This window comes from Pezoporus occidentalis, unplaced genomic scaffold (genome assembly GCF_034315485.1).
Source record: "Pezoporus occidentalis ecotype Australia unplaced genomic scaffold, CSIRO_AGI_Poc_V1 ctg19, whole genome shotgun sequence".
NCBI lineage: Eukaryota > Metazoa > Chordata > Aves > Psittaciformes > Psittacidae > Pezoporus > Pezoporus occidentalis.
Window position 1 is genome coordinate 7,889,332 of NW_026913748.1, and position 24,689 is coordinate 7,914,020.

General features: G+C 47.3%; 1 protein-coding gene across 2 annotated transcripts; it reads right to left on the bottom strand.

The window, feature by feature from the left end:
* Positions 1 to 2,058: 2,058 nt before the first annotated feature.
* Positions 2,059 to 22,912, bottom strand: ADA2 (adenosine deaminase 2). 2 transcript variants are annotated; one of them, XM_062616603.1, is made up of 10 exons: positions 22,717 to 22,912; positions 21,361 to 21,680; positions 18,205 to 18,430; positions 11,206 to 11,416; positions 8,097 to 8,224; positions 6,889 to 6,979; positions 6,483 to 6,591; positions 5,319 to 5,476; positions 4,326 to 4,528; positions 2,059 to 3,149 (listed from the first exon to the last, which is right to left on the bottom strand). In XM_062616603.1, exons 2-10 carry the CDS (start codon positions 21,671 to 21,673, stop codon positions 3,041 to 3,043), a joined length of 1,548 nt encoding a protein of 515 aa, XP_062472587.1. In that variant the 5' UTR covers positions 21,674 to 21,680; positions 22,717 to 22,912; the 3' UTR covers positions 2,059 to 3,040. The 2 variants fall into 2 exon arrangements, with proteins under 2 accessions (XP_062472587.1, XP_062472586.1); XM_062616602.1 differs by having other exon boundaries at positions 21,361 to 21,686.
* Positions 22,913 to 24,689: the final 1,777 nt, after the last annotated feature.

Genomic DNA, 24,689 nt, shown 5'->3' on the forward strand with positions numbered 1-24,689 from the left:
CCACAAAACCCATTTAAAAATGTGAATATATACCATGTTCTGAAAGAGACAGGCAATAAAGCCTGATTATATGTGATGTATTTGCCAACAAATGTGAGCAGGGGCCAAGGTACTGAGGATACGGAAAAGGGTATCTGGACGGGTTGATTTGCACAGCTAGAGTTGGAGACATGAAGATGCCGTCTGGGTTTCCCAGTTTGCATCTTTCTCCTAACTAAGGCCCACTCTATGGATAAGTTAATCCCCAGCAGTTAAGCAGGCTGGCCCTCCATCTGTCAGACTCACTAAGGCTCCAAAAATTGTTAAAGCCCATCTACTGCCAGAGGACTCTTGGGAACGCCCAGTCACTTCACATGGCAAGGAAGGATCCAAGGAAAGATACATGACTGGAGTCAGGCTTCTCCATGCAGTTCAGGCTCACATTTAAACCTATGTGATCAGGATGGAAAAAATTTTGCTCTCTGGCCAACCCTAAGATGGATACCTTCAGCAGAAGCTGAGTCACAAATTCAAACAGTCCCATAGAGCCAAGTTTCACCTTTCTGAGGGCTTCCTCTGGAGGTCACCTCAGACCTGTACAATTTTAACTCCCCCATGATTTCTGTGCTGTAATCCCTTGTTGGTGGCTCCATGGGACACATCACATCATGGTTCCAAATGCAAAGTAGGTAAATGGCAAGTACACAACATGCTTCTCCAAGGAAGGCAGGAACAAACTGGACACAACACGTAAACTTGTACCAGCAAGTGTCGCAAACAGAAGATCTAGCCCTGTTGCTAATACGGATAAATGAGGAGGGAGGACTAGAGGTAACCAAAAGGCCACCAGTGGCTCAAACCCTCAAGAGATTATGTGCAGGAAGTACTGAAATCTTTCCACTGTAGCAGAAAAGGAAAGAACATGGGTCAACCTGTGTTAAGGAAGTCAGCTCCTCCCACACTGGCTCTGTAATTATTAGCTTCACCTTGGCAGCAGAGAGGCTCACTTAAGGAAGAATCAACTCATGGCAAATAAAAGATCCTCGTCGATTCACATATAACAAAGCTGAAGGACTGGAGAGCTCAGAGGGACATTGCTGTGGGTCACTGGTTAGCAGCCATTCCACCAGTTAGCAGTAGTTTTTCTCAGCACTACAAATAAGGGATTTGTAGCAGTAGTTTTTCTCAGCACTACAAATAAGGGATTTCCCAAGTCAGCATTTATAGTATGACCATGATCAAAGCCTACCTTGGGGACCCTAGACTGAGCTGTGTACACTACACCCATGGAGGAGGAGGCAAGGTGGCTCTACTCTGGCTCCTCCTCCAGTATAAAGCTGGTCCCAGGACCAAATCTTCATCAAGGCCCAAAAAAGGCCAGCCTGCAAAGAGCAGTTGCTGTTGTTAGAGGAGGGTGTTGGCAGAGAGGGTTGGAGTAGAGGCAGCTGTGGCTGAAAAAGCCTTAGGGTGTGAGACACTCAACCCCCTTGGTCAGTGAGGTGTGTGACTGGGTTCTCACTTTCTGCTTCCTGTGGTTTGTGATGCTGGCTTCTGCAATGTAGAAGCCTTTGGTTTGCTGTGGGTTTGTTTTTTTTTTTGTTACAGGGTTTGTAGTGTGGTTGCTGGTTTTTTTTTTCCCTGGGATAACTAGAGATGAGCTTGCAGCCTGTGAAATGTGGTCTGTAGTAAGTATACTTGCCTCCTCCTTAAGGTGTTTTAGCCAAGGTCAGTGGAAATAAACACTATGGCCAGGCAGCTTGAGACAATTAGCAGCAAACATGAAGAGAGCAAATTTGCCCAAGCTGGTCTGATCAGGAAACAACAGTCCTCACAAGCCTGCAGATCAGATGAGGGAGAGTGTCTTCCTGCAGAAACTTTTGTAATTTCTCCCTTGGCTGATACAAACCAGCATAATTGTACTGAAGTCAGGGAGAGCTGCTGGCTGATCCTGGCTGTGTGCTTGCACTATGTGTGCCAAAGGATTTTGCTGAATTTATCATCCTTGATTAAGATTTCTTTCTCCCCACAACTAGTTCTTCTCCTGACATTTTTGATGATATTAAGAAAGGGAATCTGCTTTTCAGACACTATTTATTGTGTAGTTTCTGCAATACCTTTAGCTAAAGAGCTGAAAACTACAAAGGTCCAAGAGAACACTGTAGTTATCCAGTGTGAGGGTAGTTCTCCACCAAGATGAAAATATGTCTGACAGGCTGAATAAAGGCGCATTTGCACTCTGAGTAAGGTGGAAAAAGCTGGTAGAGGAATAACCTGAAATTAAATGGTGTCTCCTATAAATGCAGAGGTCTGTATTAACATGGCTCAGTGCAGGGGACAGTTTAATTAAGTTGTATCTGGGAAGCCAGGGTGTTTTTTCTCAGCTGAAAAGTGGTTTGGTTTCCTTGTGACCAGAAGACAGGAAAAGATTTTGCAGTAAAAAAAAACTGTCAGCAGCTGAGGCACCTCTTTTGAGCTTTGTGATCACTGTGCAACCAGGCTTAAATGTTCTGGGAGCAAGTCCCATCAGCTCGTTTCCAGCCATGGTAGGTCCTGAAATAGCAGACATCAGACCTGTGACTGGTTCTTCGACCTAGCAGTGCTATTTTGGCAGCTGGCCCAGGGTTAAACATAACAAGAGCCATTTTCAGTCCTTGCTCTCCTGAAGATCAGTGGCCCAAATGGTTGGATGTTTGTCTTAGCTGTTTCCGGACAAGGTCTGCATTTTGTAACAATAAGGCGAAATTCAGAGATCCTCATGTTAGCAATCTCCTGCTAATGTTAATTAGAAAGCATGTTTTTCCTGAATAAGGATGTCAGGATTTGGTCATTGGCAATTTTTAACTGTTTTGACTATTTTGAGCAGGGTGTTCTTTCACTGTTGCTATAACTGCTCCCTTTTACCTGCAGTCCATGACTTTTACAGGATAGTGCAGCTCATTCTTAGTATTAAGCCCATGAAGCCCATTGCCAGGTCAGACTTTGAGGTTCATTCATCCCTCTTAGCAATAAGTCTGGCTGGCTCTGATGTGCCAAATGCCTTCTGAGATGTGTCTCCTGCTCTCTAAAGCTCCTTTGAAAAGCTATCAGAGAGGTCAGCCACAAACTGGTCCCATTTTTTCTGCCAGACCTCTTTGGCCTTGGCTTTCTCATCTGGTAGCATGGCACTGTATCTGTGAGGAGAAGAAAAGTCAGTATCAGATAGGAGACAATGGGACAGCCATTTCAAGATCAGTGACCAAAATGAAAAGGCAGGAAGCAGTAACAGATTAACTCTTGCAGGACATGCCTACACGACACAGAGTAATGCAGTGTAAAGAGCCTTGAGCTCCTGCCAGCTGGGCTTATGCTGGGACAAGGCTGTATCAACAGCTACCGAGTCATAGAATCATAGAACAGCTTGGATTGGAAGGGACCTTCAAAGGTCATCTAGTCTAATGCCACTGCAATGAGCAGGGACATCCTGAACTAGATCAGGTTGCCCAGAATCTAGCTTGGCCTTGAATCCAGCTTGGCCTTGAATCCAGGGATGGCACATCCACCACATCTCTGGGCAGCCTGTGCCACTATTTTACCACTCTCATTGTAAAGAATTTCTTCCTCACGTCCAGCCTTAATCTCCCTTCTCTTAGTTTAAAACCATTGCCCCTTTACACCATAAGGACAAACAGCTCAGTCTGCATAAGCTGGACACACTGGGTAGCACCCAGTGACTAATACAGAAGAGACAATACTGCTTTCAGATGTGGCTGGGCTTGGTCCAGATGGGTAGGAAACAAGTATTTGTCATCTTCCCTGGCCATGCAGGGACTTGGGAGTGATATGAGGATTGGCACAGGATTTGGCAAACAGACAAGAATGTGCAGAAAGACCCTGGGCACCATATCCAAACTATTTTGAGACATTCAGAGCTGTCCAGATAAATAGAAAATGTGGTTAAACACACTCAAGCTACATGCTGGTAGACTGTTTTCCTGTGTTTCACCAGTAAGCCATGGCAAACACTGCAGCAAGTCAAATTTTGGCAGAAATAGACAAGTGATACAAAGGCCTAAAACTTCACCCCTACCCAGAGCAATGTGCTGAAGGCAAGTTCACAAAGGATGGAAAAGGGGGAATAAACTGAGGTGCTGAGTTAGAGAAAGGCAATCGAGGGCACAGGCAGAGGAGCCTCTGGGGTCCCTTTGTCACACCCCTGGAGGAGACAGAGGAGACCGGATTAATGGAAGCCCAGTTCATGTGGCAGGGGAGACTCTGGGGGAAAACCCCAAATACAGTGGATATCCAGGGAGCAAGCTGATAGCCCCCTTAGCATTACTGTGGCTGGATGAGAGAGGTGAGGAACTTACTTTATGGAGTTGAGTGCAAGTTGTTTTAAGGTCCTCAGGTCAGCATTCATCCCTCCGATGGCCATGAACACCTCGTAGAAGTCATAGGAGACTCCTTTTGCCCCAAAAATAGGGGGATCATCAGGGCTGATCACAATGGGGTGCCCTTCAGCCATGAGGTCAGCTGCAGGGTGGCTCCGCAGATCAGCTACCAGCAGCAGGACCTGGGCATGGAAGGGTAGGAGGTAACACCACATCAGGTTATTGCTGTAGCTGTGCTTGTATTGTGGCACTTATCAAACTGCTCTAGCTGCCTGTGTCAGCAGGTAGTCATCAGGGAGGACAGCCTCCAGTGGGCTGTTCAGAGCATGCTGGGCATTCTCCTTCAAACTCCTGCAGGAGAAGCCTATTTGTCTCCCCTGAACACACAAAGAGATCGGTTTCTTAAATTGATCACTTAAACCAAGGCCAGTGGGGTAAGTAACTTCTGCTTATTCGTAACAATTTGACTGTGAGGGCATCTGGGAGCTGGTATCAGGGTTCCTCCCTCAAGGCTCACACTAGTACATCTCTACCCCAGAGCATCCTTTCTGCTGCACCTAGGGGACAATGGGTACCATGCTAATGTGTTGCAAAAGTGTTCCCCCTGGTTATGAATTCTACAAAACCAGAAGACTTCCAGTTACAATCCCAGCTTCTGAGCCTCTGGCCCTCCTGGCTTTGAAATGTTTTCCATTGTATCACTTTAGGCACCTCCCTGGCTCTGGGCTTCATCTCCACTAGTGAGGACTGCTTTCCCAGGTTCCTCTGGGTAGGAATTTAAATGATTGTGAGCTGACTGGCACTACCAGCCTTCTTATATGCACAGCATGTATCTACATAGCAGACTGCAGTGTAATGTGGTGCAAAAAAAAACCGTAGCCAGCCTGGGTGCAACAAAATGTTTAGCTGCTCCCCAGCTCCCTGCTACCATGGTAAATCCCATTCCACTGTCCCAGCCCAAGACCAACATACCTGGTTGGAGATGGGACAGACTTCTACAGGAATATCCTTCTTCAGAGACAAACTTTTGGCTACTGGATGTTTAATGAGGGCAAGTCCATGGCCAATCCGACTGGTATTCAGTAGCAGTGCATCCAGCACATTATTGTCTACAGAGGTGCCCTGCCAGTCTGAGCAAAGACAGATAAGAATTACTGCAGTGTTGTGAGGAAATAAATCATCTCAGATAAGAAGTCTTCTCATAAAACTGCTAGACGATTTTGTTAATAAATATCACAGTTGTAAGGTGGGAGGGTTGCTTATGCTCTGAGTTCCCACTTTGCATTTTCAGTGAAACAGGGATCCAGATCTGCCCAGGACATTCCCCAGCACAGAGCTACCCACTCGTCTCATCTGGCTTTAGATGTCCACAGTATTGCTCTTACAGCTAAGCTAATCATGCTGGTCTGCACTGGTAGCTGATGGAGAGAAGTAATAATTTCTGGGGAATAGCCTGTGCATTAGCATGAGATATACTATGCCTTAGATGTGTTTGTTACTGTCCGTGTCTGTAAAGGGAACCTAAGGTAACCAGTTCAGGTGTAGCCATCTTCTCTGTAGATGTCAACATGCAGTAAGCATAACACACAAGTTAGGCACAACTGGCATGCCTGGTTAAGATAAACCCCACCCATATGGACTGAACAATATATTGACAATAGGCATATGTTGCCCTAGGAATGAAATGTAATGATCAGTTACTTTGATGAGTGTATTCAGATAAGGCTTGAGGCCGGTTCAGACATTCCTTCACCTTAAAATGTAAAATAATGGTTGAGGAATTCTGCTGCTTTGAATAGGATGTGAGCAGTGCTCCGAGTAGCAAATGGCTACCAGAATAACTCTTGCAGCATGACCCTATGTCACATACAGGTCAGAGATGCTGAGCCACATGATGCCTACAGTCAAGAGCAGGGAGCAGGTATGGGAGGTGCCATGTAGGAATGCTACATCCAGCAAGCTGATATGGGGAGAAACATAGGGAAAACTATTATATACACGTGTGAGATATATATATATATATATATATATATATACACACACTCTAGATACAGCCAGGTTTGCTGTTTCTCTGTTTTGCAAGACTTCACCTCTTGCATCTGCAAACAATAACAAGCCTTGAGTCCTCATGCTTACCAGTCTCTCCAGCATGGAAAAAGTATGGCAAGTTGACCCCCAGGGAATATGGGATTGTCAGAGCATCCTTCAGGTCCCATAAGGAATGACCTTCATCTTCATTGCCAACCTGGAGGAAAGAGGAGAGGTATTTTTGAACATGCTTTGGAAGTCTGTGGGACTTACAGCTATGTCACTGAGATGCCAACTGTACCGACATTACAATGGTGTGGAGTAGAGAGATGATTCTTTCAGGGGATGTTGTCAAGTACTCTCAACAAAACCCTTATCTGGAAGACTTATGATTCATTTACACTGATCTCAGTACAGCAGCAGAGGATCTGGCTCTGGTATAAAACATATGCCATATTATATATATATTGCACCTCTAAGGGTTAACTTGAAGCTGCAGAAGAAATACAGTTACCAGGTCGAAGCCTGCCAGGGTGTCTGGGAAGCGGTCTTTGAGTGCCATGGCAGTGACAATGGCTTCTTCAATCTGGGAAACATTCAGCATCCTAAAGAGCAAGAGAGAGAAAGCAGTGCAGAGACTCACTCCCACGGGCCTGCATTCTCTGGCTTTGAGTTGTGAAATGGGGCCCCCAGGGATATTTCCAAAATGCAAGTTGCTCCTGAATCTGACAACCAACTTCAAGTGCTGAGAGTAACAGCAGCAGAAAATGGATATTATGAAAGGAAACCCCTGAATGACCAGGAAATGCCTGGCTAGACCCTGCTGTCACTAGAGTTGAGGCATGTTTGCCTGACTCACTAGCTTTCCCATCTACCAAGCAGGGAATATAACAGCATGGAGAGAAAATGTTTAATTACTTTTTTCTTCTCCACTGTTTTGCTGGGAGGTGGGACAGCAGCTGCAGAGAGTTTTAAGTTTAAATTTCTTTCAGCCTTGTCAGATTTAAACATCATAGTGCATTTTGCAGACAGACTCCATCTATACCCAAGCTGGCCAGAGGCAAGCCAGCCCTGAACTGGAAACAGCATTCTGCCGAGCTGGAGTGAGTAAGTGCTGATGAGAGGTCTGTTATATTTGCTCAGAATCACCTCACATGACTTCATGGCATCTGGCTGACTTGGAGAACAGCCTTGTGCCTGCCTGTGAACAGCAGCACGAACATACCGTACAAAGGCTGCCGGGAGAACAGCTTTTGCAGGGTTCCGCGAGGACCTCTGTAATACCAAGTGCCCATACTCGGGCACTGCTGTCACTGCTTCAGTTTCCACAGAGAGAGGGAGTACATCCAGGCTCAGAAGACAGCACGCATGGCTTGGGCAAGCACACATGTAAGCAACCCTCCCCTTGCTCATTCCCACACCCAGGGCTCACAGATGCTTGTCTCTCCAGCGCACACCATGAGCTAACCCAGCTCGCGTTGCACGTACACAGACTTATATAGATGAATTCTCATCCTCAGCCTTTTGCAGGTGCCAGGGAATGCTTCGGGAGTCAACACCACAGGTCTGACGACACAGACAAGCATTGCTAACCAACTGTGGCACTTCAGCCCAGACCTCAGCCTCACTTCTCCTGGCTTGGACCCATCTGTCCCTGCTACCACCTTTGCCGTAGCACAGGCAGCCATGCACAGCCCCATTTTAGCTCTGCTCAGCCTTTACCTGTGTGCTGTAAATATAATCTTGGCTCCAATAAAGTCAGGGTGCTCCTTTACAAACTGCTTGGTCACTTCCCGATAGGTTGCCACAGACCATGACTTATCGTGCAGGGTGCCATCCAGTTCATACACCTGCAGAACAAGAAGTACATGGCAAGCAGAAGTTGGAAGAGGTGTTTTATTGGAGGGTGGGAGAAATGAACTGAAGAAAAGCTCAGGAGAGCTAATGTGCTGCAGTCTATCAACAAGGCAGAAAAAGCCAGTTAAATCTGTGCGGAACATTTTCTTCTTGACGCCTTTACCAGATGGCAAGAACCAAGGAGTGGTATTCCTTCTTCCTGTGTGATGCAAGAAAAAAGTTTCTACATGTTCAGACATGGCAAGCAAGTGCCCTTGAATACCCAGAGGAGACCATGACCTCTTACTCATGTCTATACCAAATGCTGGAGTGCCTTGTACAGCTGTCTGGCGGCTCACACACACTCTGTGCCTTGTGGCAGCAGTCTATCAGCCAAGGCAGCCCCAAGGCATGCAAGAGCTGAGCTCCATAAGCTACCAGCTGGGCTGCACTGCTGCACCACTCTGCCAGAGGTTTACTCTGTGACCTTGAGTCAGTTGTTCAGTCTTGCCATGCTTTCCTAGTTCTCTGGCTGCAAACTAGGAAAACCAATCCTTTTGGCATGCTGTGTCTCATCAGCCTTGTGAGTTCCTCACTACCAGGATGTATGCAGGGCTTTTGACCTGTATAGACCCTGTATATCCTGATTGATACTAACCCACAAAGGCCCTGCCTGGAGTTCTCTAAAAACAGTGGCTAAAATAATTCTGTTCTCTTATCTTTCTTGCCTTTCTTTTCTCTTTCACCCTTCTTCTCCACCCTCCAAATGGTCCACTCCACATTCTTTCTTCCCCTCCGGTGCTGCCTCTTTCAGTGATGCCCCTTGCTAAGCCCCTGAGCCCCTGTGGCATCCCCTTGCAGGCACCAGCAGCCATGGTGCGGACACAGACACTCAGAGGGAATTTTCCCCTGCAGCAGCCCATGGGAATATGAGACTTTACACAGCTGAATTTGCAAACACAGCTGGGTTTGGGTGGCTTTTCCACAGTGTTTGCTGTTACGCACTAAATCCTGACTTTCATTTACTTTACCTCAGGGGCCACTTCTGGCAGGCTTTGCCGCAAGGCAAGCTTTTGCAGAGTTAGTCAGCGCTGTTGTCCAAGCCTTGTGGAGGATCTCCAGCCACACAAGCATTTTGCTATTCCCATCACACCCTGCTCACCTCAAAGCGTCTCACTTCCCTCTCATCCCTGCCCCAGCCTAGCTGGCACTGCCCTTGTGCACCAGCAACCCAGCATGCTCGCAGCTCCTTGCAGCCCTCACAGTGTGGTTGTACCTACAGGCTGCCTGTACCTCGCAGCACGTTAAGCTGCTGGGTGCGAGCAAGCCCAAGGGCTCTGAAGGCTCCCACACCTGGAGCCAGCATCAGGGGCTAGACAGGAAAGAAATCTTCCTTGCCAAGCCTCTCTTCAAAAGGCATTACAACCATGTCTAAGCACTGCCAGTAAAGGCAGGGTATTTTCCAGTCAGGCTCACGCACTTGTATCTTTGCAGATACTCTTGGTCCAGAAACCTATGTGACATGGGGGGATGTCAGCTCTTGTACTGTCTCGTGGCACAGGAATTTTGACAGTACTGTTATTTTCTCTTTCCAGGTCTCTTTCCACCCCAAAGACAAGAGTGGCTGAGTTCAGAGCAGCTGGCTCATGACCAACACCCAGCAAAGTAAGATACTTAAAAGCTTTTTGTTCTTCTCCCTCTCCTATTTTTTTTTCTTTTCAGTACACCCTTCTCACCTCAGGCACAATTGAGTGCCAGTCTGCAGCTCTTACATTGAACCTTCTTTTGCTATGGGGCCAGCCCAAGCCCCAACAGGGCAGGGTTAGCAGCCCCACTCCCCAGCTGTTGGGATCAGCCTCCAGATTTGTCACAGCATCTGCCTGTCTGCTGATGGGGTGGCTGTGGAGGCACAGACATCCACATGCAGCTGGCTGGAGCTCGCCAGCCGTTGCTTGCAAGGGCTTTGATTTAAGGAAGTTGGTGTCAGGCATGCTTGGGAATCAGGTCACTAGCAGGACACCAGCATGGCTGCTTCATCCGCTGGACACTGTGGTGACAGCAGCAAGCTGCTACCTGTGTTCCCATACACAACTCACCACCACTAGCTGGTCCATCAGGTGCTGCCAGGTCGACCTCGCACAGCAGCCTCATTCCAATGGGCTTTTAAGAACATGGAGTAGATGGTGTAGTGAGGAGCAGCAGCATCCCTGATGTTTGTTTTGGTAAGATATCTGCCTGTCTGAGAGAGCTCTCACCCCCATGCAGCCCCACTTGGAGCTGGGCAGGAGAACTGTATGGAACAGGTGTGCCTGCAGCGTCTAAATTGGCACTGGGAATGTGTGAACCCTTATAGTCAAAGATTGGTGGTGGGGTCTGCTGGTGCTTTGAAAGGCATGGGGGCAGCATGGGGTTGTAGGACAACCTGACCAGCTCCAGGTGACATGCAGGGAGAAAGGCCTGAACTATTACTGACAAATTTTAGTGGAAATGAAAGGAGCAGTTCATACACAGCCAAAATTCTAAGTTGTCAGCAAACTGTGGAAGACTGTGCTTTGCCTATCGGTTTACTAGCCTATTCAGAGAAATCATTCTTAAATAAGCTGTGGATTTAAAGTAACAGAATTATTCCACAATAAGTGTCTAGTCAAAACAGGAAATTATTCCAGAAGAGCTGCCACAGAACAGGTGATTCTGGTGCAGACAAACTTGAGATACATCTTCCCAACCAGCCAGATTTTGACACAACTCCCAGTCAGACTGTGCAATGGAGTTCGGTGCTGTTGCCACAGCAGGTGTCTTCCTTAGCATCTCCCACTTTCAAGCCCTTGCCTATGCAAATCTCCAACAAAGACCTTTGAATATGATCAAGGTTTTCCGACATCCTTAGAAGGGCAGGTATGCAAACATCCAAGAACTAAATCCAAGATAGGGCTTGAGAATAGTTATGGAGAAATAAGGGTTTAAAAGAATACTAGAGAAGCCAAAAGATACATACCGGAGGCAGGATAGCTCTTATCTCAACATACTGTACATTATCTTCATAGAGCTCCAGCAGCCCCTGGTAGAAATAGGCCTTGAACACAGGTGCATAGCAGATAAGTCCAGAGGCAATGAGAAAGACTTCTTCAAATCTTTTCCAAATTAAAGTCTGAGAAGGATAGGTGAGCTCAGGGACATCTGTCACCAGGGTCAAGTTTCTCAGCAAGCTGTAGAAACGGGTATAGAGAAGAGGAAGAATGAGAAGAACAAACAAGACAGTTGGCTTTCAGCATGTAAAAAGCCGCTGGCTGGCAGTTAGGTGTTTGGTACAGGAGGAAACAGATTTCCTCCAAGAGATGTATTATTGTCAGAGACCAAGCTTTGCAGACGTGACACTCTCCCACCTGCATGCTCTGTGGTGTAGCAGGGCAGTGTCTGTGCTGAAGTAGCCATGTGTTGTATGGGCAGGACCAGGAAAAGGTGCAAAGCCATTCCTGCCACAGCAGCGGACCAATATTAACTCAGGGCCTGTTGGCACTGCTGTACAATGGGAATAACAATGACTGGTGCAACTAGGAAGCATTCAGATAATTTTTCTGCCACTTACGTTTATTCCTCTAATGGCTGGTACAGATAATAGCTGACAGGTAAAGAGTCATACGCTATTGAGTTACAAGCAAGGTAAGACTAGATGTTCAAAACCTGTCTTTACAAAAGAGTTACAAAAGCAAGTATGATGGTTTTATATCGTAAGAATTGCACTCTGCTACCTAGGGGTATCCTTAATCCAGAAGCAGACTAGCACATTACTCCTGGAGACAACATATTCTCCCAAACCTCTTCAGTGCATGTAAAAAAGTTATGACACACAACTTTCTGTTTACCACCTAAAAGCAGACTGAGTCTCCAGGAGAAACCATGTACTGGGTGACCATCAACCCGTTTACTAAGCCTAGAACTTGCGCTGGTACCTTTTTTTGGTCAAAATACACCACCTAAAATACAAGCAGGGGAAAATGTTTGTGAATCAGAAATCCTTTTTCCCTGCCAGTAGAACACACCTGATACCCTGCCTACCTTGCTGATGACTGTGTCAGATTGTCTGCTGGGAAATGCCTGATAAGAATCACAGATCCTGGCTTTTCCTTAGTGGGAAGGAAGCATATATATTTCCTCCATAGACTCAGCTGGTGTAGAAGCCTTTTTCAGAAATCCGAAGAGGCAGCTGGTAGTTTTATCAAGCAGAGTTTAAAGGAGCCCATAATTTCAAGATTATCTAGTTGTGGGTGACAGCCTGCATTTTGGACAGGGTAAGGATCTGTGCCACAATGCTGTCCTCTGGCAAGCGGATTGTCTTCATCCCACCTGAAGCCTTGCCTCTGGCAACAGCTCCCATCCCTCTGCTGGTGGCCACCTGAAGAAGAGTTCATAATAAATTTCTCAGGCTGGTGGCAAAGTCTAAATGGCAATATGGGGGTGATTAACTTCATTCCTGGGTGGACAAACTGAAGCCATTGCAGCAAGCTACAGAGCCAGTTGCTTGCAGGCACATGGGTTTACTAGCCTGGCCAGGCCTGATGCTTATATAGTGGTAGGGGCTAAGCAGGTTCAGATAGAAATACCTTCAACCATGTTTCATCTTTCATTGGAGCATATTGTTTCCACTCAGTGACAGCTACTGATCTTTAATGATGTTTCTTGTTTGATTTCTTGGCCCCCATCCTTGTGTAGTGTTCTGCTCTGTTATATGGGTGGTGTGGGTTTGATTTGTGCTCTTACTATCTTCTTCCAGGAGGCTTCTGTGGATGGAATTAAAAGCCTTCCTCCTACAGATGTAAAATGTGATCTGGTCCAAACTCATAAACTGACACTTCCCAGGCAGAAACATCCGTTTTGAGTCCCTCCATCCTGGCCACAAAACAGAGCCCGGTCCCCCAGCATTAGCCTGCTCTTTCACTAAGGATGCTTTTTCAGTGGGTGCAATTCCATTTCTTCTTCACTCTGTTAATTTGAGACACTTGTGCCACGTTAAGGATGAGATTTTTAAATGCTTAACAGTCAGGGAAATTCAGACCTAAGGTTTCCACAGCAACTTCAGCTCTGCCCTCCGGCGCATTACAATAGGGGCTTTGGTGCCATTATTATCCCAGGACACTGGGCAACCCCAGCTACTGTTCAGTAATCCATGCAACCAAAGGCGACCGAGCTGGACCATGGCAGGGGCGGACAGTGGGGAGCACGCAACAGTGGGAGAAACCACAGCATCACCCTAGAAACCAGGAATGCAGAAGCCAGGGGCATCCTGAAGGCTTGGATCCAGCCGCCGGAGCTGTGGTGGAGACCGGCTGCCAGCGGAAAGGGTGTGCTGCAACTTGGTGGGAGGGGAGAGGAGGTTTTGTGTGGGAAGAGCTGGGGAAAAGAGACTTTTCCACTCCCCTCCTGGCCGAAGGGCAGCTCCTCACCAGCCCTGCGCACCGACAGAGAGCACCTGCCCAAAGCCAAGAGCCCAGTGGGGCTGTTCCCACCATCCCTTCAAGCACCGAGGGAAAAACCTCCCCGTGGATCAAAAAGACCGTGCAAGCCTGTTCTCGCCATCCTGCACAGCTTCGTTTCAGATAAGGATGGGCGGTTAGTCGGGCTCCCACTGCTTTCTCCCCTTGTCCTGTGAGAACTCAGCTCCTCCAGCAATCAGCGTGCACAGGGCTCCGCTCCCTGCCTTTAAATCTAGTTGTACAAACTTGTGGCTGTTTACTTAGCCTGTGCTCCTGGGCTAGAAGCAGCAATAAATTCCCACACCACCCTGCTCCTAAAAGCACATAAATCAAATTGTGCTTTTTTTCATAATCCCCTTCCTTTTGAGACTGATTATTGATCCCTATAACTGTTGAAGATTTATTGCATAACAGTGATCCATCCTTGATAACTGGATAATCTCCTAAGGGTTCAGGGGCTTTTGCCAGCAGCAGCTCATGCAGATGAAGCAAAGCTTCATAAATACATTTTTTGCTTCTTTTCTGGAATGGGCCAGTGATCAGGTGCAGACTACAAATAGCTTTCCATGTCATGTCATATATGCACTGAACAATGCTATTGCAATGCATATGCCCAAAGGGGCACAGCTAAAATGACCAGCTAAGGATTATTTATTTTCAACTGTGGTTTTGCTTTCTCTTTTCCTGTTTTTTTTCCCCATAACTGTCTTGCTTCCTTGGGCTGTATGATACAGAAGCAAGCAGGTTTTTTGCCTTGTCTTTAAAGGGATTATTTTTCCTGCTTCTTTTTCTGTTCTAGATGGGCAATTATAGCCCTCTCATCACCGTAGTATCTGAATGTCTTCCAGTGGTGCATTAAATAGTGTGACTAACATCTGTCACATGTGGTTCATTCGTTTTCTCTCTCTTTCTCATCCCCCTCTTGTTCTCCCCAAGGGGAGACTTGTAGAGGGAGCAGAGTGCTTTGTTTCTGTGGTGGATTTTCAGTCTCTTTTTTCCTCTGTAGTGCACACACTGCCCTATTTTTCTGTGACATAAGGCAGTCGGAGGACACAGAGGGGAAGGTGATGGCAGCCCGGGCAGCCGCGAGTGCCCAGGGGAGTTGTCTGCACAGCCTCGGCCATGGTGTCATCTCCCTCACAGATGACTTCATCGTGGTGATAGAGAGCTCCGCTGGGCCACTGGGGATGTGCTGCTGGGCACGGCCTTAATCCTGGGGCTGCTGGTCAGGAAGGGGTCTGCAGTGGTATTTTACAAATATCTGGAATGTCAGTGCTGTTTCCCAAATATCTAGGGGCATGCTCTTGCTTTAGAGACAGTGGCCATTACGTTGCATCTTGAGGAAATACTGGTATTCTCCTATATCGTAATGTGGAGTAAATAAATTAGGATTATTCTTTTCTTTTGAGTCTCAAAGCAGCATTCCCTTTGTTTCTCTGCCTCCTGGCCTGTGATCTCCTGATTCTCATAGTAGCATCCTTTTGGCATCAGTAACAGAATACTCCAGGGTCTTGGCCCATAGGAGGTGTGTTTTGAATAGGAATGATTAAGCCTTCTTTTGAGGGAAACAGACAAAAAGACTTCCTTCCAAAACACATATGCACATATGTATATGTATGCATATGTACCTAAAAATGCAAACAGCAAAATGTAATGCAGACACCTCTCTCCCTCACCCCTTCCTGGTCAATATTGCAATAATGTGAAAGAATGCAGCCTCTCAGAAACATTTCCATTGTTCCCTTCATGTTTGCTGATCCACCCTGTCTTGCATGAGAGCCCTTCCCTGCTGCCATATTCCCTTGATACTCCCTTGAAATCACCCAACTATCCATCCGTTCCTTCTTCTGACATCTGCTTTCTCTCAGCTTGTCAGTGCTCAAGGGCAAAGAGGAGCGCAGGAAAGAGGTAGCCTGGGATGCACATGTTCAAGAGACTGGGAGAGTTTCCAGAATCTGAGAAGCAGAACAGATTGGGGCCTATTCCTGGCTAGAGACCTATTTCCAGACGGCCGAAAAACATTCCTAACCCCTAGAACTAGCACCCGGGGATTAGATGAAAATAGGAGGGGAAGCGCCTCAATGTGGTCGTTGTTCGTGTTTTTGCACATTACGTGCAATGACTCCTCTGCGATTTTGTGGTGATGAACACAGAAGGGCAAGAAATGAAGGACAACATGCTCAAATGAGTAAGTCTAAACACCCAGGATGCGAGAGATCCAAGTTTGTACTTGGCCTGGGCACACGTTTGCTGAGGAAATCACTAAATCACTTAATTGGTCTCTGCCTCAGTTTCCCCTCTGCTTTTGGGGATACTTTTGTAGCATGGTCTGTCTTGTGCCCCTGTGTAGTGCCTGCCACTCTGAATTCCTGTTCTGACTTGTGGCTACTAGACATTGTCAGGCAACTGATACAAACAGAGAGGAATGTGATAACACTGCCTCTGAAAGGAAATCATGTTTCCAAACAGGAACATAGGATACCAAATAATGCACAGCTCCACCCTTGTAGGCATATAGGGTGCTGTGGCCTCTAGCCTCAGCCAGAAAAGGATGTCACACTATGGAAATACAACTGAAAACAAATACAACAAAGGGTTGCTTCTGAGCCAGTTTTGAAATGCTGTTGATCGGGCTTCAGGGAAGTGAAGCTGTTTCAAAATCCAGTCTCTTGCACATTCTTTATGGGTCTTCAGGTGGGGTTGAAAAAAGCTGGTGCTATGGTCTTTCCCTCTTTATCACTCCCAGTAGAAGTATAAAGGAGATAATGGGAAACCAGTTTTCTCTTTCAAAGACATACGTAAGCGACTTCTCACTGGATCTGATTTCTTCCATCACATGTCAGGGCAGCAGAGCCTCAGGATATGGAAGATCAAAAGCCCAGGGTCTGACACTACTTTCTCCTTTTCTGGACCTCCCATAGGAGACAAGTGCTGGGGGCCCTGGAGAGTTGGCTCCCTCTGCCCTGCCCCTTGCTGTTGTTGGGAAGGGAAAGCAATACCATGCCAAAGATCTGGCAGCTCCTCAGCTTCCCAACCTGACCTTCTTCCCAGATCTGTAGGGCACAGAACCCGAGCAGCTTCCATGTGGAGGGGATATGAGCTCCCTAAGAGTTCAAAGGTCTCTATTTAAGAGCACACACCCTCACTGAAGGGCACTACAGTAAAATCCATCAAGTTTCACTTAGGAAATGCTATAATTAGGGTCACCCATGTCACCTTTATCCGGCCCTCTCCTCGTGTGTCAGCGTGGTGATACTGTCTTTAATTACATGACACCCCATGCTACTTTTTCCCATGGGACCTCAACCCCCAGAGCACTGTGGACAGTGGTGCCCTCTGAATGGTCCACTACTCAATATTTTCCCCTGTCCTCATCACTCAGTGTCTGACTCCATGCATTATTTAGCATGCTCTTCCAGCCCCCTACATGCCACGCAGAACTACATGCTTCCTCCTAGCTTTTTCGGCAGGGCTTTGTCCCAGCATCAGTGGCTCTTGGATGGGGAGGTAGAGCTCTCTCTTCCTGACAGCACTGACTGGAAGGGGGGATCCAGGCTTTTCCCACCCACCTGTGAGTGATTAAATGGTAGGGGGCTGCTGAGCAGTCAACTAACACCTGGTCCTGATAAAAGGCAGCCAGCACTTACAATAGGAGCTGCCTCTAGGGAGGGGAATTCCTGCTAGTGAGTGAGTGAGTGAGTGAGTGATGCTTGGGGAGCCATCTAATGGGTGAGCTCCTGGACAGCTACAGGAGGCCTCTCCTGTAAGAGAAGCAGCACTGCTACCAGGAGGGTGCTGAGTGGGGAAGAGACGTCCCAGGCATAGGATCTGTGTGTGGGGTTCACTGGCTCAACCCATGCCCAGGCTGAGACCAAACCCCTTTTCTGAGGGCAAATCACAGTTCCTGGTGCCTGAGGGTCCTGTTGGGAATGAGTGCCTCATGCTTTAGCGTGGTAGCTACTAGTGAAGTTTCAAGAACAGTCCTCAGAAAATAAGCGTGATGTTTGGATGGGGAGGTTGGGTTGAGTTTTCTTTCGGGTTATTTGGGGGTTTACATGCTAGCACAGTTACTAACATATGTAGTTTGCCCAACTACTTCTTCTGTATCAAAATAATAGTTTTACAAAAGATTTCTCTGATGTTGGGGTTCTCAGCTACCTGGCTTACTTATCTTCTTATCTCAGTGGTTGAGATAGGGTCTTTCAGCATGCATCCCTACCCCATGCTGGGAGTACATCCAGCAGGGGTGCTGAGAAGAGATAGGGGCAGATCACATGAATCTACTGAAACTGTTGTCTTTAGCATGTCTGTGCCAAGGACCAGAGTGAGGGTGCACAGGAAACTTCAATTTTGATGGTGTCTGACTCCGGTGTACTTAATGCTGTAACATTCAGTATCTTGTGTTGCTATTTGTTGCATGCATGCAGCCCTACATGGAGTTCCCTGCTTCCAGAGCAGCAAGAAAACAAGGAAGTTGGATGATCAGAATGATCCTGCTGGCTACACAGCCCCTCTTCACTCACCTGCTATTAAACTCTGTCACGTTGCGCAGCTGTTTACGGTAAGTCTCCAGCAAAACCCACTGGGAGCACTGGGCTGGCACTCGGTGCGGAGGGTGAGGCTTGGAAAAGCGGAACTGAATGGTGCCCGTGTGGGTGAAGCAGATGTAGCAGTCGGGGAGGTAGGTGGCATTGTACACAAGCCAGTCCACGCTCAGGATGGCATGGTCATGCAGGTGTAAGACAGCACCTGGTGGGATGAAAAATATATTCTAATGAGACAAAGCAGCTGAGAAGAAGGAACCAAGGTTTAGTGTGGTAGTAGTTTGAGTCTGCCCATTCAAGGGCATCTGGAAATGCTTCTAGATGTCTGTGAGTGACCTCTCCCAGCAGAGACTGTGCGGCTGCGCTGCCTCTCCCTTGCTGGAGGATGTGGCCCCCTCCACATCAAACAGAGGGCAGGCAGAGTGTGACAGCTCCCTGGGAGTGGAGGGAGGGCAGAAATCAATAGGGAGCTCTGCTGCTCCGCTGGGATGGAAAATGCTCTGAGTTATTAAAGGTCTTTCAGACAGACTTTGCTGTGAGCTGGCTCAGGCCTCACTGATTTAAAGAGGAACTCACACAGTAGGCAGCAGTTTACAAGGCATGCTAGCTGACTTGCAGACCTGAAACAAGTCTCTGTGTCTAAGCTGTTTGAATCCCTGCCTCAACTTTTGCATCTAGTCTGTGTCTCTTCTTTAATCTCTTTGAAACTCTGGCATACACCAAAATCCCAGACCATGACACACCAGGGAATTGCACTCAGATGCAGAGTACCATCTACTTTTATGCCTTATCAAAAGCATGCTCGCTTACAATGTACATCTGCTGCTGGCCAGCCTAAAAGGCCTCTGGGACGCTCTGTTATTGTGCAGTATGTTGGCAACTGCCAGTCTTCCGGGCGCCCTCTGCATGCTCACCTTCCTCAGCCCATCCTTTCATTTAGCTAAAATCTCTCCTTTTGCAGAGACTTCTTACATTTCTGGTGCTTGAACTAAACTTCACCTTTGTAAAGGGAAGATACTATGAGAGCTGAAGTCTTACAGATAGGTATTTTATTAGTCTAGGGGAGAGCTCATAGTCAAAATTGCTTTGATGCCCTTAGGGGTAAAGGGAAAACATGAGTAGCAAGAACAAGACAAAAGACTGGTGTGTATGTGACATTAGACAAACTTCAAGACTATAACTTGCAGTAGACTGATCTGATATAGCCTATATAGCCTAGAATCCCTCACTACAGAGGGTCTGACTGTTAAGATGCTGTGGTTTGCTGCTCTCAACGAAGCTAGTGTGACAGAATGGGCATGCCACAGCTGCTTAGATCTGACCCTTCTATTGCTGGCAATGCCACCCTCTTGCCTATATGCGCAGCAACAGATATTACAAGAGTGTTTGAAACAGCAGTAATTCCCAGGGCCTCTGACCAAGACTGAGGCCTCTAAGACTAGGTCCTTCTCAATCTTGTCTCTAAAAACTTCTGGCTCTTGCAAAAATTCCAATAACCCATTTTAATGTCTCCTGGATTGAAAAGTGTTAATTTTTTTGTTTGATTCCTCCTTGGTATCAAAGATGCCCTATTGGAGGTGAAGGGGGGAGTACTTTTCAATTCCTTACTGTTCAATTCAGTAATGATATCTGAATCATTTGTGGTAACAGATCAGGATGCTGCAAACCAGGCATCCTCATCCCACACCAGAGGCTGGGAGGGAGAAGCTGAAAAGTGAGAAACATGGCTCTTATCCATGTTCCCTTGCAAGTGAAAAATGCTCCTGTGGAGAAACTGATTCCCAGATCTTCCAAAGCAGGTCACCAACCTGTTTCCAGGCAGCCATGTGGGCAAGGCCATGGGGCTCTGGGTCAAAAAGGGACCACCTGGAAGGGTGGAAGGGTGGGCATACTGTACAGAGTTACAGTAGTATTGACAGTGTTCACTGCAACTGTCTCGTATCTTTAGTTAAAGAAAGCACCTTGTTTGGATTCTTCCTTACTGAACTAGAAATGCAGAGGGAGAAGCTAAAATCTAGGCTTTCCTCCTGTGATCACCTCAACCCCCTGCCTCTCTGCTGAACTGTCAGCAGCTCAGGCACAAGGAGACAGTAGGCTTCCTGCTACCCAGCCTAGCTGTTTTCTATTTCACCATGGCTAAAAATACACCACCACCCCGCCCCCCCCCCCCCCCCTTTTCCACTGCAACTGGGACTACTGGACTTTCAGATACTGCTGTGTTACAGCTGCTTGTTGGAGGATGCACAGGATGGTGCAGTGAAGGTACTGGACAATGTCATAACCTCTAGCTAACCTAAAATGGTCCAAATGCCTTTAAAACTGTGTGTTGCAGAGTACAGAAGCTCTCTTGGTATAGGACATGACAGCCCATCAGCACGCAGCTTGCTGCACAACAAGGGAGAAATGACCTAGGGGTGGTGCAGACCCTGCTGTTTCCTGTGTGGTCAACCCATTTTGAGGAAGGCAAAAGACATTTCTAAAGACAAAAGGAAAAACGCCTGCCCTTGTGAGCAGAGATCTCCTGTAAGTGCACAGACCAGAGCCTGATTAAGAAAGATAAAGTGAGAGAATATAGTAGTTTTTATATCATAATAAATACAGGCTTTCACTTGCATTTAAATGTAAAGAAACTTGCAGTATTGGAGGTAGAACCTTCCTCCTCTAATGCCCCAGACTTTCCAGTAGGCTTCCAGAACCAGCTGCAGAAAGACTTACTGGGGGTACAGCATTTTTGGCTAAGACAAGCTTGATAGCATGTCTGTATTATGTGTATGTGAAAAAAGAAAAGGCCCTGGCTGGAGCACGCTGAGCAAATATGGATGTTTGCGATGTCTTGTTGTCTTTGCTTCCTCTGCCCTTTCTCCACACTTCAAAGGCTGGAGGATCCATATTGTAAGTCATACCAAATGGTACAATTGCTGGAAATGTGTATTCATCTAATCCATCCCCCTCTTCCTCTCTCCCTGTGCCCTGTCCCCAAGCTCAGACGTAGGACTCTTCCTGGGATGGAGTGAGTGCAATTTACAGCTCTCACAGGCTCGCCTGCCACATCTCATGCTTTGTCCCAGCTCTGCTGTAGGAAGCAAAAGGCAAGAGGAGGATGAGTAAGACGAGCAAACCTTAGGCCAAGCCTACCTTTTGGCATGCGCTTTAAGATGCTGAACACCGTGCTCTGCTCAATGAGGCCTTTTGCCCGAAAGAAGTGCATGCTTGGAGGAAACTGTCCTGTAGCTATTGCTGTTGCAATCTCCTTCTTCTTGAGGTTTACAAGCTTTGTACTGAGCTGCTGTTCCTGCCTACTCAGCAACAAATTGCCACCTGTCTGATGTGCTTTCTCCTCCTGCATTAGGGAGTCCCGGTCCTTCCAGAGTGGGATGGGAAGGCAAAGGGAAGCCAGATTCAGGAGAAGGTACACCAGCCTTATGGCTTGAGCAGGCAGATGCTTCATCCTGGAGCTGTGCCTAGGCAGGGGGAGAAGATGGAGCATTAGTGGAGGTCCAAATGTGACACCTTAGCAATGATCCACAGTTCCATCCTGCAGAAATAGTGGGTAATTGGATGCTCAGTGCTGGGGGGAGAATCAGGTACCAATGTCCTCTGTATTTAGGAGAATGCATTAGCATACTCCCCATGATAGTAACTGCACACAGCAAGAGTGTGGGCAGATTGGAGATGAGATAATGCTCCTTGGATCAGACTGGCATCATGTCATGCAGACTTGCAGTATGGTGAAAGTCTAGCCCTGGTGTGGGGGATTGGTGCGGTCAGGTCTATGACTTTCAAGCTGGGATGGAGTCCCCTCAGAATAAGAGGTGCTGGTGACACAGTACTGGCTGTGCTGCTAGCATCCCAGGGAGGGAAGCAAGGGTTCATAGCACTTGAGGTGCTTCTAGCTTTTGCTTAGACTAATTGGATCCTGATCCACTACAGTCAAGAAAAGACCTTATTGCACCTTTATGGTATATTCCAGCTATCACGGGGGCTAATTTACTGGCAGAATACCCCACAGTTTCCTCTGCAGTGACAGAGGTGCATCCTTTCCTTGCAACCCCAGAAGAAAGAGGACAGAAGGGAGACCATGGGAGTAGTAAGAGATTGCAAGGAGGCAGGCACATGTGAACTCTGCCCTTCCCAAAAAAAGCACAGCTGCAATATAATCCTTTAACACTAGGCTTTAGTGACCCTCCACAACAATGTCTCCAGACTGAAGCAGGCTGGGGAAAGGTTCAACGTTTTGAAACGGTCCCCTGTGAATTACACAGTAAGTCCCTGCTTGCGCATGTGTCTTCTGCTTCCAGCCTCTCCTCCACCTCCGGGTCCACCAGATTGTCCTCAGCCCCATCAGTGGGTCCCAGGAGACAAGGCACACTGGGAGAGCAATCTGCTGGGAGCACAGCAGGGCAGATGCAGCCCCGTGTCAGGCCTGGCTCCGAACTTAAGGAAACATCCTAGAAGGTGCTGTCTTATCCCTGGTGAGACTGACTCACTTACTTTTAACTTTCCTCCTCCTCCTCCTCCTTGCATGCAGAGCTCATCCAGCTGCCACCCCAGAGAGCAGGGAACAGTTATCTCTCTTGCAAGCCGGCTCTGTCCCAGCAAAGATAAAGAGGCAGGATCCGTCCCAGCGGTGCGGAGCGAGGCACCCGCCAGAGCAAGCAGTTCCTCTTCCTGTGCTGCTGCTCGGGCTTGCTCAGCTTTTATTTATCCTGTCCCTACTGCTTCATGAATATATAAATAGGAGGAGGAGGCAGGGGAGGTTATGAGAAAGCAGGACATAGACACGCAGGCAGGCAGCTGCCGGGAGCTGGGCTGGGAGCTGGGGAGCCAAAGCAATGTGGTCACCTGTGGGAACCCCTCCAGCTCCACATAGAATAGAGGTGCACTCTAATCCGTCATTGACTGCCAGTGAGGCGAGCAGGGGCTTGTCTGCGCAGCCTTCTAGTGTACTCTGATATGCAGATGCAGCTTTTCAACATCTTGGAAGAAACGCTTATTGACATGTTTCCAGTATGGAGAAACTCTTAAGCCCTGCTCAGGCTGTCCCAGGGATACACATGAGCTTGGGTGTCTAATCTGATCCATGCTTTTAATGCCAACAACACTGCAAGCTCTACTTGCTAATGTGTTTTCATCTGAGACAACAGGAATTTGTCAGAGCAGTTTTAAATGACTTTGCCCAGTCTTTGCCAGCTGTGCAAACCAGACAGATGTCAATTTAACCCACTGCATTGGGCACGCAGGGTTAAGCTTCTATCTGGAGAGTAAATCGGGTGGAAGGGGGTACAAACTGATTTAATTTTTTTAAATCATAACAAATATTGCAATTTCACTGCTTTATTTTGCACAGTTGAATGGGCTGAGATTTAAAGTCATTTAAAACAGATGTTCTGTAAACAGCTTCCAGTGGAGAACAAAGTCCATTTGGTTTAATCAAAATTTTAATGATTTTAATTTTTTCAATAAAAAAAGAAAGATCTCGTAAGCCAAGAGCTATTTAAAACAAGTCACAGCAGTCACGAAGATTGGTTTTGAGGCAGAGAAAGTAGAATTTGGTCAATAATAAGATAAATTTCATTAGCCAGCACCACCGCAGCAGATTTAAAGTAGATTGGGCAGGCCCCCTGAATATCCCAGCTGGACACCTGCCAGCTTTTCCTGCTTTCCTGGTCTCTTTGCTGTCACCAAGATCAGTCCCAGTATCCATGCAGGGATCAGTCAGGGTTTCCCCAAAGCGTTCCAAGCCTCAGTCAGGGCAGTGTGTCTGGTGAGTGGCTGTGGCCCCTTGCCAGCTCCTCAGCAGGATGGGTGTTTTCTTCAGTCTCAAGATGATGCTGCTCCCAAAGGGAGCTCAGAGGAGTGGAATGATTCACCCAGCTATGCTCTGCAGCAACTATTAGTTGGTGAAAACAATCTGAGGATGGGAAGTGCAAGGAGAGATTGCATAGGGAAGAGCATGGAGTGGAAAAGGGATGGTTCAGTAGGGACACGTGTTCCACCAGCAAGTATCTTCAAGAGAACAATGTAAGTGAGAGAAGGGAATTGCTCTAATTATCTCAGACTAGTAAAGCCTTTCATTAGGACCATAAAACCAAATTCAGGCTGGGCAGTTAGAAAACCATCTCTGCAGTGAGCAACTGGGTGCTAGAGACAAGTTCCAAGGGAGGAGGATTAATAGGGGGCAAAATGCTGGGTGGAGGACTTCAAATAGCAGCTCACAGCCAGGCAGGGTTCTTGGAAATGCCTACCAGAGGGCCTCAGCACTGGTTCAGCCTGTCAAATTGAGTTTGAAAAACAAAAGCAAAGTCCAGTGCAAAAACACATCTGTAATGGGACTTCTTCATGTAAGCAATCACAGCCATTGCCAGGAGGGCACTGTACAGATGCTACAAGGATTGTGCTAGGAAATAAGAAGGTGTTTGAGATGGTTTGCTCACTATTAAAATGTGGTCCAAGCTCTGAAAACA